The sequence below is a fragment of the Saimiri boliviensis genome, chromosome 3 (assembly GCF_048565385.1).
Source record: "Saimiri boliviensis isolate mSaiBol1 chromosome 3, mSaiBol1.pri, whole genome shotgun sequence".
NCBI classification, from domain to species: Eukaryota; Metazoa; Chordata; class Mammalia; order Primates; family Cebidae; genus Saimiri; species Saimiri boliviensis.
Genome location: NC_133451.1, coordinates 228,225 through 244,128, shown reverse-complemented (window position 1 = coordinate 244,128; position 15,904 = coordinate 228,225). Strand labels below are relative to the sequence as shown.

The following is a 15,904-nucleotide window of genomic DNA, read 5'->3' as shown; positions in this document are numbered from 1 at the left end:
AAAAAAAAAAAAAAGAAAAAAAAAAAAATCAAAAGTCTATACGTGTTTCCCAGAACAGGTGCCACATGTTCAAATGAAAATATTAAACAGTTAAAAAAATATTCAGGAATCAGAAATGTATAAATTGTAATTATACGAACATAATATTGAATACAATCTTAAAATGCCCTATAAAAATAATTTAATTGTACATTTAAAAATAAAGTGTATAAATGGATTATTTGTAATACAAATGATAAATGCTTGAGATGATGAATAACTCATTTTACTATGATGTGATTTTACGTGTTGTATGCCTGTATGAAGTAACTCATATATGCCATGAATATATACACATATTATGTACCCACAGAAATTAAAAAAAATAAACTTAAATAAGGAAAACAGTAACAATTTAACATGGGAACAATATTCTTCAATTTATTTGCTGTTAAAGCCACTGAAAGAGAGATTACTAGAAATGTCATTAAACTATTAATCTCTATTACCAAAAAGTACACTGTTACCATCTTTTACCTACACCACTGAATATGGTAGGATAACTGAAAGTTGGTGGCATAATACTTAATTCCAGACACAGTAACTTCTTTTTTTCTTTCTTTTTTTTTTTCTTTTTTTTTGAGACGGAGTTTCGCTCTTGTTACCCAGGCTGGAGTGCAATGGCGCAATCTCAGCTCAACACAACCTCCGCCTCCTGGGTTCAGGCAATACTCCTACCTCAGCCTCCTGAGTAGCTGGGATTACAGGCACGTGCCACCATGCCCAGCTAACAGACACAGTAATTTCAACACATTAACAAGTTTGTTGATTAACAAATTAAGTCCACACAAAATCTCAAAAGAGAATTTAAATTTTACTGCTTTTTATTACACAAATTTACAAGTGGTAAAACAATTTACTACTATAATTCAGATTGTTTTTCTCTCACTGTAATGCAGAAGAATATTACCCTGAACCTCATGCACCATTTCATGCATCTTTCATTTTAATGGCCTTACTCTTTCATGTAAAAGTCATGAATGGTACCTACCTAAAAGGAATCTCTCATATCGTGATGCAATAATTCTTCACATGCATGATTTCATATAAGAAAGTTGAATGAGTATGAAGTTTATTTTAGAGTTGAATTTGCTTTTCAAAAACTCTTAATTTTTTTCAAGTAAAAAAAGTATAATTTCGATGGAATAACTTCAAAAATTTACTCCTTTTCAACTTACATGTAAAAAAATTAACAGTTTCAGCTTTGGAGTTTAACACTCTGATTTACTGTAATGTTTCAAGTGCTAATGCCTTAGTCCTTTCTACTGTAAGTACTCTAATATTTATATAGTCTTTAGACTGAATATCTTTTCATATTTACTGCATCTACAAAATATCTTCTAGTATAAACTCTCTGGTATTTCTTAATCTACAGTTTTTGAACAAGCATTTTCCCAAATTTATTATAGTTGTAGAATTTCTTTCCAATGTAAATTATCTGATGTTGAAGGAAGTTTGGGCAACTGCTTCAGGGTTTTCCTCTAGTACAAAATATGCACAATAAGATCCATGATGCAAGTACAGGATCCATGATGCAAGTATTCTTACTATTTGCATTGTCTGTCTTCAGAATACTCTTCTTCACATGAAAGACCCATATTTCTAAAAGGTCTTTCAACAAATTATTACATTTATAATGCTTTTATTAAGTATGAACTTTCTGATATTTAGTAACACGAGTAGATATTAATGGCTTTTAACATTTTTTACATTTGTATGATTTTTCTCAAGTATATATGCTATCATGTGCAAAAGATACAAGCATTTGATAAAAGTTCTGTCACATATTTTATATTCCTAGGGATTTTCTTCAGTAAGAATTCTATACAGTAAGGCTGGGTGCAGTGGCTCACACCTGTAATCCTAGCGGTTTGGTAGGCTGAGGTGGGTGGATCACAATGTCAGGTGTTCAAGACCGGCTTGGCCAACATGGTGAAACCCTATCTCTACTAAAAACACAAAAAATTAGCTAGGCACGGTGGCAGGTGCCTGTAATCCCAGCTATTCAGGGGGCTGAGGCAGGAGAATCCTTTGAACCCGGGAGGCAGCCCTTGAAGTGAGCTAAGACTGCACCACAGCACTGGGCAACAGAGCAAGACTCTGTCTCAAAAATAAAAATTACCTACAGTAAGATGTGACAAGCATTTGAAGGCTTTGCCACATTTTTCGTATTTTTAATGGCTATTCACCAATACCATTTCTCTTATGTTTAGAACAGATTGAGGTGTGGTTAAAAGCTCTGTCACATTTTTCACATTTGTGGAGTTTCTCTCCAGTATGAATTATGATTAGAAAAGATTGAGGAATACTTAAAGACTCCCACATTCTTCACATTTCTAAAAATTTCCTCCAGTATGAGTTCTCTTATGTTGAGGAAGGTTGGAGTTCTGCTTAAAGGCTTTTCCACATTCTTTAAATTTGTCGGGTTTATCTACAGGATGAATTTTCTTATGTCTATTTAGGTGTGAGGACTGTTTAAAGGCTTTGCCACATTCTTGACATATGTAGGGTTTCTCTCCAGTATGAATTTTCTTATGATTACGCAGGTTTGGAAACCCTTTAAAGGCTTTGCCACAATCTTCACATTTGTAGGGATTTTCTCCAGAGTGAACTCTCTTGTGCACATTAAAGGTTGAGGACCAATTAAAGGCTTTACCACATTCTTCACATGTGTAGGGTTTCTCTCCAGTATGGATTCTCTTATGTGTAGTAAGAGTTGTTGACCTATTAAAGGATTTGCCACATTCTTCACATTTGTAGGGTTTCTCTCCTGTATGAATTATCTTATGTTTAGCAAAGTCTGAGGACGTGGTAAAGAGACTGCCACATTTTTCACATGAGAAGGGTTTCTCTCCAGCATGAATTCTCTTGTTATGTTCATTAAGGGATGCGGACCACTTAAAGGCTTTGCCACATTCTTCACATTTGTAGCATTTTTGTCCAGAATGAATTCTCCTGTGTAAATTAAGGGTTGAGGATTGGTTAAAAGCTTTACCACATTCTTTACATGTGTAGGGTTTCTCTCCAGTATGAATTCTCTTATGTTTGGTAAGGTGTGAAGACTGAGTAAAGCCTTTACCACATTCTTCACACTTGTAGGGTTTCTCTCCAGCATGAATTCTCTTATGTTTAGTAAGAACTGAGGACCAATTAAAGGCTTTGCCACATTCTTCACATGTGTAGGGGTTCTCTCCAGTATGAATTCTATTGTGTTGAGTTAGGCGTGAGAACACGTGAAATGATTTGCCACATTCTTTACATGTAAAGGTTTTCTCTCCAGTATATCTTATCTTATGTTTGTTTGAATTTGAAAATTCATTAAAAATTTCGACGAATGTATTACATTGAATTATTTTGCTCTGGGTAGTTGATAAGCACTGGTTAATTCCATTATAACCTCCTTTCTGCACCTTACAGTCATTCACACTTTTAAAACTTTTTCTTAAATTCTCATGTCTTTTCAGTATAAGTTTGTGGAACAAATCTTCTATGCTGTGCTCTGGCCAAAGGTCTTGGGTGAAATGAGAACACACAGCTGAAAAAAAAAAAAACAAACCCAAATTATCCCACTTACTAGATTCATATAAATGTACTTTACAGGCCAGGTGTGGTGGCTCACACCTGTAATCCCAGCACTTTGGGAGGCCAAGATGGGCAGATCATGAGGTCAGGAGTTTGAGACCAGCCTGGCTAACACAGTGAAACCCTGTCGCTACTAAAAACACAAAAAAATTAGCTGGGTGTCGTGGCACATGCCTATAATCCCAGCTACTCAGGAAGCTAAGGCAGGAGAATTGCTCGAACCTGGGAGGCGGAGAATACAGTGAGCCAAGACTGCACCACTGCGCCCCAGCCTGGGTGACAGTGTGTAGCTCTGTCTGAAAAAAATAAATATACTTTACAAATCTAATATATAAAATTATATAAAGTACATTAGTAAGATGATCAGTAAATACCACAGGCTATAATTCCTTTATAGACATATGTAATACAAATACACTGACAAAATGCCTTTTTTGTGAAATCTATAAATGAGTTAATTGTGTGCAATGCCTCAGGTAAGCACAATGCCAAGGGCCACATAAAACAGGAAGAAAAATGTGTTACATTTACCCACTGCGGCTCTTCCTCTTCACAAATATATCATTGTGCTTTTAGGAGTAAACTGTCAACATCTGGCTTCTTAGAGAAAAAATAATGACACACATATTCCAACATCTGGCTTTTGGGATTATTATAAAACTGGGTTTCTGTCTCCAATAACACAGGGTGCTGAAAGAAATGGTGGTGCGTCTACTGAGATCAAAGGTAAATGTTTTATGAGCAGACCGCAGTGCTAAATACAGGGAACAGGTAGAGCAAGTGATTAGAAACCATAAGAAGAACAAACTATTTTAACTGGAAAAAAAAAAAAAAAGACAATACACACCCTTACAACATGTATGAGAGGCTCTCATAATCTCTATAAAAGACAATTGGTTTCCAACTATGTCAGGCATACATATACAAGGCAACATTGTAAAGATTGTGAAAAATAGCTTTTAGTTAATGTTCAAATAACAATATTACAAAGTAGACAAAGTATTAGGGCAATGTGTCCCAATTTAAAAATTAAAAATGGCCAGGTGCGGTGGCTCCCACCTGTAATCCCAATACTTTGGGAGGCCAAGGCAGGCAGATCATGAGGTTAGGAGTTACAGACCAGTCAGGTCAACATGGTGAAACTTGTCTCTACTAAAAATGCAAAAAGTAGCCTGGCATGATGGCACATGTCTGTAGTCCCAGCTACTCAGGAGGATGAAGCAGGAGAATTGCTTGAACTCGGGAGGTAGAGGTTGCAGTGAGCTGAGACCCCACTACTGCACTCCAGCCTGGGTGACAAAGTGAGACACTGTCTCAAAAAAAAAAAAAATAAATAAAAATAAATAATAATAATTTCAGAAAACTGTAAATAAAGGACATTCAAATTTTAAAATTTTAACCTAAATAATGCTCAATGAGTGAAACAGAAACACAATGGACAAAATCAGAAAAATAACAGTATCAATGAAAACACTAAAAATATAAAAAACAAAAGTCATGAAGGTGAAAAATACAATAATGACAGAAATTTTCTTTTCTTTCTTTTTTTTTTTTTTTGAGATGGAGTTTCGCTCATGTTACCCAGGCTGGAGTGCAATGGCGTGATCTCGGCTCACCACAACCTCCGCCTCCTGGGTTCAGGCAATTCTCCTGCCTCAGCCTCCTGAGTAGCTGGGGTTACAGGCACGCGCCACCACGCCCAGCTAATTTTTTGTATTTTTAGTAGAGATGGGGTTTCACCATGTTGACCAGGATGGTCTCAATCTTTTGACTTCGTGATCCACCCATCTCAGCCTCCCAAAGTGCTGGGATTACAGGCTTGAGCCACCGCGCCCGGCCAATGACAGAAATTTTCAAAACTAAAAGGACGTAAAAATGGAAGAAGCTCCACAAGATTCAACTAGGATACACACAGAGAGATTTATAACAAGACACATATAAGCAAAGTTTCAAAAGACAAAGACAAGAAGAGAATCTTATGAGTTACAAGATAAAAGTGATATGTCATTTATTAGTGTGATCTTATGAAATAACCAGTGAGTCTGGGGAAAAAAAAACTCAGATGAGAGGGAATTGTAATATAAAGTACTGAAAGAAAAATAGCTTCTAAGCGAGAATAATATAACCAGTAAAACTGTCCTAAAAATGAAGAAAAAGCAAAGATCTTTCAAGATAACAAAATGCTGAAAAGTATATTAGTACTATACCTGCCTTGCAAAAAAAAAAAAAATCTAAAGAAAGTATCGTCCATTGAAAATAACATGATGCAAGAAAACAAAACATAATGTGAAAACATAATTTTCTGGGAAAGATATGCACATATGAAAATATAAAGTCCTATATCATTATGTTAGCACAGAAATCATTTTAATTAATCTCCAGAATGTGAAAGATAAAAACAAAACAATCATAAACTGTTCATCGAAAACTGTTAATATGCAAAATACAAACATGATTAGTGACATCAATAATAAAGGGCAAATATAATGAGGAAGAATTTTGATATGTAACTAAAGTTAAGTTTTTACCAGTTTAAAATACATTATTTCAACTTAAATAAATTTTATGTAATTCCCAAGATACCAAATAAAAAAGAAACTGTATAGATACTAAAAAAAAATAAGACGACCTGTCAATACAAAAATAAAAAAGACATAAAGGAAGACAGAAAATAAGGGACAAAGATAAAATTATCAAGTAAAATAATAAAATAACATGACTAAGCCTATTTAAGCAAATTACTTAAATATTTATGAAGTAAACTTTCCATTCATGCATCCATTTATGCACTGAATAAAAAGATTTTAAAAACTGGCTGGGTGTGGTGGCTCACACTTGTATTCCTAGCACTTTGGGAGGCTGAGGTGAGTTGCAGTAAGCTGATATTGAGCCACTACACTCCAGCCTAGGTGACAGAGTAAGACTCCGTCAAAGAAAAAAAAAAAAAAAAAAAATTAAAAATTTAAAAAACAAGCTCCAACCTGCTTTTCTACAAGTCACTTAAGATCTAATGATTAAAGGAGACAAGGCAAGATGAAGACATTTCATGCAAATAAGCAAATAAAAAGAGGTCAAAATCATATTACACAAAGTGCATCTTTTTTTGTTTGTTTGTTTTGTTTTGAGAAGGAGTTTCCGCTTGTTACCCAAGCTGGAGCGCAATGGCGCAATCTCAGCTGACCGCAACCTCCACCTCCTGGGTTCAAGCAATTTTCTTGCCTCAGCCTCTCGAATAGCTGGGACTACAGGCGTGCGCCACCATGCCCAGCTAATTTTTGTATTTTTAGTAGACACGGGGTTTCACCATGTTGACCAGGATGGTCTCGATCTCTTGACCTCGTCACCTCAGCCTCCCAAAGTGCTGGGATTACAGGCGTGAGCCAAAGTGCCCCGCCCACAAAGTGCATCTTTAGTGGAAAGCTATCTTTCTTCATAAAATATACTTTAAGTAAAAGCTTGTAAGAGACAAAGGATATTAAAGAATAATAATGCTTCATTTACTGGGAACCCATGACAATGTGTGTATGCATATATTAACGTGTGTGTGAGTGCATCTCACATTATGACTCCAAATATATAAATACTGGCAGAATTAAAGCAAGATACAGAAAGCAATATAATTATACTAGGATATTTTGATACCTCAATTTCTGTAATGAATAAGACAAAAAGACAATATTCATAAGGGAACAGAAGACTTGAGAGCAGTATTAAAAAATTACGCCTAACAAAATTGTAGAGAACTCCTCAACTAGAGCAGAATACACATTTTTCTCAATAGCTCATACAAAAGTTCTCTTGATAACCACCTGTTAGGCCAGAGTCTTAACAAATTTTTTTTAAATTAACATTTTACAGATTGCTTTTTTTGACCAAACTGGAATGAGAGTAGAATTAAAAAAAAAAAAGCAGAAAATCTTACATGATTGAAGAAATTAAACAATATACTCTTTAGGATGCTCTTGTTCAATCTTTGAAATAATATTATAAGGCTGTCTAGACTGTGTAATGTAATCTACAGATTAAATGCAGTCCCTGTCAAACTTCTAATTCAGTTTTTTTGCAGAAATAGGAACAGCAACTTCAAAATTATGTAAAATTTCAAAAGCCAATGTAGCACCAATCTTCAATAAGAAAACTAACAATGTTAAAGGCATCACAGCTCCTGATTTCAAAACATATACAAAGCTAAAAATTAAAACAATTTAGTATGAGTATAAGCTGAACAGCTAGATCAATAAAATTAAATCCAGCACAAATATAAACTCTCATACAAATGGTCACATGAAGAGTAATCTGTATACTCATAATTACTGCAGCATTGGTACTGAAGCAAATAAACGAAATTTCTCCCATCAAATGGGTAAATATAATTTGAAATATTATTACTCACAGTTTAGAAAAAAAATATGCTAACTAGTATAATAAATCATAATGAAATTGTGCAACATAAAATAAGTCAGCCACAAAGAGACAGAACCTATGTAAATCAACCTACATAAGAGATCTAAAACAGTCTGATTCTGAAGTAGAAAACAATTGTTTTGTACAGTCCCAGAAAACAAATAATACGTAGTTGTTCAATGTGTAGTGTTTTAGCTATGCAAGATAAATACATTCTAGAGATACAGTATATAATAATGTCAATATGATTAACATGACTAAACTGATTAAAAACATTTAAGATCGCAGTTTGTTGTTTTAACAATTAAAAATAATCTCTAAAAGAGATACAGAAGTATGATAGTTTCTGAATTATATTCAAATCACAAAAGTACTTCTCCACATAAAAATATAGATTTACAAATAGAGAGTAAAATTAGAAGTATTTCAATGACAACTCACCTAGACAGGGAAAATGACCACTGTATACACACAAACAGAACAAGTATCAAGTATAGAACTTATAAAGAATGCAGAACAATATACATACAGATAAACACAGAGACTTATATTGAAAATAGACTGATGCATATTTGACTTGTGCTCCACACTGTCTATATTAGTCCATTTTCATGCTGCTGATAAACATACCCAAAGACGGGGTAATTTTTAAGAAAAAAAAGTTTAATGGACTCACAGTTATATGTGGCTGGGGAGGCCTCAAAATCATTGTGGGAGGCAAAAGGTGAAAGGTACATCTTACATGGTGGCAGACAAAAGAGAGTAAGAGCCAAACAAAAGGGGAAACCCCTTATAAAAATCATCAGGTCTCATGAGAGTCATTCACTACAATAAGAACAGTATGGGAAAAACCACCACCATGCTTCAATTATATCACACTTGGTCCTTCCCACAACACATGGGAATTACAGCAGCTACAATCGAAAATGAGATTTTGATGAAGACACAGCCAAACCATATCATTCTACCCCGGCCATTCCCAAATCTCATGTCCTCACATTTCAAAACAAATTATGCCTTCCCAACAGTCCTCCAAAGTCTTAACTCATTTCAGGTTAACTAACACATCCACATTCAAGTCTCATCTGAGAGAAAGTAAGTCCCTTCCAACTATGAGCCTGTAAAATCAAAAGCAAGCTAGTTATTTCCTAGATACAATAGGGATATTGAGTAAATACACCCATACGAAATAAGAGAAATTGGTCAAAACAAGAAGGCTAGAGGCCCCATGCAAGGCCAAAATTCAGCAGGGCAATCAAATCTTAAAGCTCCAAAATAATCTCCTTTGACTCCGTGTCTCCCATCTAGGTCACATTGATGCAAGAAATGGGTTCCCATGATCTTAGACAGCTCCACCCTGTGGCTTTGCAAAGTTCTCTGAAACGCCCTAGAGACATTTTCCCCAGTGTCTGGTGATTATCACTTGGCTCCTAATTACTTATGCAAATTTCTGTAGGCAGCCTGAATCCCCCCTTCAGAAAATGGGTTTTCTTTTCTAGCACATCATCAGGCTGCAAATTTTCTGAACTTTTATGCTGTTTCCCTTTTAGAACTTAATGCTTTTAACAGCACCCAAAGTCACTTTGTGAATCCTTTACGGCTTAGGAATTTCTTCTGCCAGATACCCTAAGTCATCTCCCTCAAGTTCGAAGTTCCACAAATCTCTAGTGCAGGGCAAAATGCCACCAGTCTTTTTTGCTAAAACATAGCAAGAGACACTTTTACTGGTTCCCAAGTTCTTCATCTCTGTCTGAGACCACCTCAGACTGGATTTCGCTGTCCATATTATTATTAGCATTTTGGTCAAAGCCATACACACATCTCTAGGAAGTTCCAAATTTCCCCACATTTCTTGTCTCCTGCTCAGTCCTCCAAACTGTTCCAACCTCTGTAGGTTACATAGTTCCAGAGTCACTTCAACATTTTCAGGTGCAGTTCTCAACTCCACCGGTACCTATTTACTGTACATTGTCACACTGCTAATAAAGACATATCCAAGATTGGGTAATCCATAGAGAAAAAGCGGTTTAATGGACTCACAGTTCCATGTGGCTACAGAGGCCTCACAATCAGAGCAAAAGCCAAAAGTCATGTCATATATGGCAGGAGACAAAAGAGAATGAGAGCCAAGTAAAAGGGGAAACCCCTTATAAAATTATCAGATCTCCTGAGACTTATTCAACACCAAGAGAACAGCATGAGGGAAACTACCCCCATGACTCAATTATTTCTCACCGGGTCCCTCCCATAATATGGGAATTATGAAAGCTATAATTCAAGATGAGATAATTATGAACTATAGCTTTCACACCATATCAAACAAACCATATCACCATCTTACAGTGTACACAGTTGAATATTGTCACACACAATCATAATATAAAATAACATCCTTGTCTTGTCCTAGATTTCAAATGAAACATTTTCTGCTTTTTTTCTGTTCAGCGTATCAGTCATAGATATGTTAAATGTGGCCTTCATGATACTGAGCTACATACCATCTATACCTAATTTGCTGAGTTTCTTTTCTTTTCTTTCTTTCTTTTTTTTTTTTTTTGAGACGGAGTTTTGCTCTTGTTACCCAGGCTGGAGTGCAATGGCGCGATCTCGGCTCACCGCAACCTCCGCCTCCTGGGTTCAAGCAATTCTCCTGCCTCAGCCTCCCGAATAGCTGGGATTACAGGCGTGCGCCACCATGCCCAGCTAATTTTTTTTGTATTTTTAGTAGAGACGGGGTTTCACCATGTTGACCAGGATGGTCTTGATCTCTTGACCTCGTGATCCACCCAACTCTGTCTCCCAAAGTGCTGGGATTACAGGCGTGAGCCACTATGTGCCCGGCCAGGCAATTTTTTAATAACAATTATTTACATCTACCTAGAAAGGTTACATTTTTCAGAAATCACCTGCAAATAACAAGTGTTTCTCTCACAGAATAACATATAATAAAACAATAAATAGATGGTAATTTTACACAGTTTTTTGACTACTCAGCTACACAAGAAAACATTGATGACCATCAAAGAAAGTGCTGATGCCTGTAATCCCAGCATTTTGGGGTGGATCATGAGGTCAGGAGATTGAGACCAGCCTGGCTAACACACTGAAACCCCATTCCTATTAAAAATACAAAAATTAGCCAGGGTTGGTGGCACGTGCCTGTAGTCCCAGCTACTCGGGAGGCTGAGGCAGGAGAATCATTTGAACCCAGGAGGTGGAGAATGCAGTGAGCCAAGATCATGCCACTGCACTCCAGCCTGGGCAACACAGAGACTGTGTCTCAAAAATAATAATAATTTATAAACAAAGAAGAGGCAGTATTTGTATAGGCAAATACCACATAACTTTTATAGGGAATAAAAACATTTGACTTATAAATGTCAAATTTTAATTTGCTTAAAGTGAACCCCAATGATTTTTATTTGAATTAAACATAACTTGGTCATAAAAAGTACAGAGTTGAAAATTATCATACAAATATGAAGATTAGAAATGAAAAAATTAATCAAAGAGAATCTACATGAAAAAAGACTACCCAGTAAAATGGAGTTGAATACAATAAAAATTCTGATCCATGAAAGATTAAATATAATATCAATGTATCATAAAAACAATCCTCTAAATAACTACAGTTTTTTTTTTTTTTTTTTTTTTGAGACGGAGTTTCGCTCTTGTTACCCAGGCTGGAGTGCAATGGCACGATCTCGGCTCACCACAACCTCCGCCTCCTGGGCTCAGGCAATTCTCCTGCCTCAGCCTCCTAAGTAGCTGGGATTACAGGCATGCACCACCACGCCCAGCTAGTTTTTTGTATTTTTAGTAGAGACGGGGTTTCACCATGTTGACCAGGATGGTCTCGATCTCTTGACCTCGTGATCCACCCGCCTCGGCCTCCCAAATAACTACAGTTTTAAACTGTGACTATGTACTTATTGAAGAGCCAAGATTTTGAATCTTTGGCATGCTACGTAAAGAAGTAAAAGAAAATGCATCTCAATAATTAATAAAATGCTCCAATAAAAATGAGCCATGACAATACATGAACTTATTACACGTGTAAATTTGAGCATTTTATTTCAGAAATTTTGAATTTGAAATCAGATAATTTTGACACAGACATATCAGAAAGTGAAACATACAAGGGGAGTGACATATCAAGATGGCAGAATAGGAGGTTCTCTACCCAACAACTTCTACAGTTATGAAAATACAGCAGTTATGCCCTGATAAAAGAACCTTTATGAAAACTTAAAAATCCATGTAAAAGGTTGCGAATCCAAGACTGAGGAAGGCTGCATTAAGAGGGCATGCCCTTGCTTGAGTGGCATGCTTGCCCATCATAGTCCCAGCTACAGAATGAAATACGACTAACTCTCAATGTAAACATAACTATAGACTATTTGGTTTTGTTCCTACCATTAGCACCAATCAATCAAGACACTTGGGAGAATTCATAATGTCCTGTGTCTCAGGTGAAAGGCCTTTATATACTGGTTCTGTCTGTGATCTCTAAATTAGCCCAAACCCCACACCTTGCACATATTAGTCATGGCATGGCAGAAATCCTGCACATGCAGAGACCCACTGACAGAAACATCCATCTGTACCCCTAGATGTAGGCTTGCCAATATTTATTTGATGGTGGATTTTTTTTTTTTAGACAAGAGTCTCAGTCTGTCACCCAGGCTGGAGAGTGCAGTGGTGTGATCTCTGCTAACTGTAACCTCCGGCTCCTGGATTCAAGTGATTCTGCTGCCTCAGCCTCCTGAGTACCTGGAATTACAGGTGCCTGTCACCATACTGGGCTAAGTTTTATATTTTTAGTAGAGACGGGGTTTTGCCAAGTTGGCCAGGCTAGCCTTGAACTGACCTCAGATGATCCGCCCACCTTGGCCTCCCAAAGTGATGGGGTTACAGGCAGGAGCCACCAAGCCCGGAATTGATGGTGGATCTTGACATGACACTATAACCTGGCTCCAAGTCTATGCAACCAAAGTCCAGGAGCAGTTTTTACTAACCTGAAACATGCCAAAAAGCACACCTCTATGTGCCCCTGTAGGCACGCTAGCTGACTTTATTCCCACTGTGAATCTTGAAGCAGCCCTATAACCCAGCTTCATTCCCTGTCAGCTAGAGTCTGGGAGCAGTCCTCCCCACCCAGAAATCTGAAGGGAGAAATGCCATGAACCCAGAAACAGACCTGAAGTCTTAGCTGTGTATGCTGAAGCCGCCCTATGAATCAGTTCCACACCGTTTCAGCTGTTATCAAGAATCAGCCCGCCTCATCCAGGAATCTGTACAGTGACTGGATTAGAGCATTTCCAAAAAACCAGCAAAAACCTCACAGCAGGAGTCACACCAACTAACATTTACTGCATCAGCACCCCCAGATATAATGGAGTTTTTTTCTGTTAATTTTCTGAGTGCCAGTTGTATTGGTCAACATCTTGAAGGTTTAACCTTCTCAGAAAATAGAATCCACAACTGTCTGATATCCTGATTATAGGTCTGCCAAACATGAACTTCATGGCAGACCCAGTAGTAATTATGTGACCTGGCTCCAATGCACTTAACTGCAAGCTCATCAGAAATCTCTTAAGTCCAGAGATCCAATAAAATATATCTATCTCTCCAAACTAGTTTATAATAACTAAGAGTATTTGCTCCTTCATATGCAGGGACATCAAAACAAGGCTTAACGGATCGTGAAGGATCAGGCAAATATAACACCACCAAAGGAAACTAAAAATGCTCCAGTAACCACTTAAAATACAGATCTAAAATATGACTAACAGAGAATTCAAGATAATCTTAAAGAAACTGACCAGCCTGACCAACATTGCGAAACCATCTCTCTACCTAATATACAAAAATTAGCAGATGTGGTGGTGCATATTTGTAGTCACAGCTACTTGGAGGCTGAAGCAAAAGAATCGCTTGAACCTGGAGGGCAGAGGTTACAGTGAGTTGAGCACCCGACTGCACTCCAGCCAGGCATCAGAGACTTTGTCTCAAAAAAATAAATAAATAAAAACCCAGGCTGGGCGCGGTGGCTCACGCCTGTAATTCCAGCACTTTGGGAGGCTGAGGCGGGCAGATCACAAGGTCGAGAGATAAAGACCATCCTGGTCAACATGGTGAAACCCCGTCTCTACTAAAAATACAAAAAATTAGCTGGGCATGGTGGTGCGTGCCTATAATCCCAGCTACTTGGGAGGCTGAGGCAGGAGAATTGCCTGAACCCAGGAGGCAGAGGTTGCAGTGAGCCGAGTTCGCGCCATTGCACTCCAGCCTGGGTAACAAGAGCGAAACTCCGTCTCAAAAATAAATAAATAAATAAAATAAATAAATAAAAATTAAAAAAAAAAAATAAAAACCCAGTAAGCTGCAAAAATACACAGATTCCTAAATTTTTTGCAATAATGCATGAACAAAATCACAATTATAATACAGAAAAAGAAACCATTAAAAAAGAAACAGATATGCTGGAAGCAAAGTACAAAATAGTAGAACTGAAATATTTAAGAGAAAGTTTTAATAGGAGATTCTACTATACAAAAAAAAAACAAACAAAAAAACTGGCAAACGAATTAAGTCATTTGAAAGTTCCTAATTAGAATTTTTTTAAAAAATGAAAATGTCGGCCGGGTACAGTGGCTCATGCCTGTAATCTCAGCATTTTGGGAGGCTGAGGTGGGTGGATTACGAGGTCAAGAGATTGAGACCAACCTGGCTAACATGGTGAAACCCCATCTCTGCTAAAAATACAAAAATTAGTTGGGCGTGGTGGTGTGCACCTGCAGTCCCAGCTACTCAAGAGGCTGAGGCAGGAGAATTGCTTGAACTCAGGAGGCAGAGGTTGCAGTGAGCCAAGATCGCGCCACTGCACTCCAGCCTGGTGCCTGACAATGGAGTGAGACTCTGTCTGAAGGAAAAAAAAAAGTGTGAATAAAGCATTTAGAGGCCATATTGTATAACAAACTGTTAAAAGGTATATATTTTAGGAGGTTCAAAAGAGAAAAAAAATTTTTTTTAAATTGTTTAAAGATAGATATAATGTCTTCAATTTTTCACAGTCTTGGAAGAAAACTAGACATTCAGCCTTATGCAGCTCAAAATATCTACAGCAAGAAGAACCTAAAAAAGAAACTGCCCAGGACACATTATAATTAAACTGCCAAAATTCAAAGACAATGAGAGATTCTTTTTTTTTTTTTGAGATGGAGTCTCATTCTGTCACTCAGGTTGGAGTACAATGGCACGCTCTTGGCTCGCTGAAACCTCTGCCTCCCAGGTTCAAGTGATTCTCTTGCCTCAGCCCCCTGGGTAGCTGGGATTACAGGCAACTGCAACCATGCCCAGCTAATTTTTGTATTTTTTTTTTTTTTTTTACTTTTTCTTTTTCTTTTCTTTTCTTTTCTTTTTTTGAGACGGAGTTTCGCTCTTGTTACCCAGGCTGGAGTGCAATGGCGTGATCTCGGCTCACCGCAACCTCCACCTCCTGGGTTCAGGCAATTCTCCTGCCTCAGCCTCCTGAGTAGCTGGGATTACAGGTACACACCACCATGTCCAGCCAATTTTTTTTGTATTTTTAGTAGAGATGGGGTTTCACCGTGTTGACCAGGATGATCACCTTGACCTCGTGATCCACCCGCCTTGGCCTCCCAAAGTGCTGGGATTACAGGCTTGTGCCACCGCGCCCAGCCTAATTTTTGTACTTTTAGTAGAGATGGGGTTTCGCCATGTTGGCCAGGCTGGTCTTAAACTTCTGACCTTGTGATCTCCCTACCTTGACCTCCCAAAGTGCTTGGATTACAGGCGTGAGCCACCGTGCCCAGGCAAGAGATTCTTCAAAGAAGCAAGAGAAAAGAGACTCTTC

General features: G+C 37.5%; 1 protein-coding gene across 5 annotated transcripts in view; it reads right to left on the bottom strand.

The window, feature by feature from the left end:
- Nucleotides 1-15,904, bottom strand: part of LOC120363082 (uncharacterized) — a 116,824-nt gene that overhangs the window by 65,351 nt on the left and 35,569 nt on the right. For 3 of the 5 annotated variants that reach the window (XM_010332985.3, XM_074395743.1, XM_074395744.1), the window contains exon 4: nt 320-3,574. The exons of 1 other annotated variant lie outside the window; for it this stretch is intronic. In XM_010332985.3, the coding sequence (XP_010331287.2) occupies nt 2,376-3,574 (1,199 nt within the window). In that variant the 3' untranslated portion in view covers nt 320-2,375. Of the gene's footprint in view, nt 1-319; nt 3,575-15,904 lie in introns of those variants that run through there. One more of the 5 variants, XR_012516773.1, reaches the window with a different exon arrangement.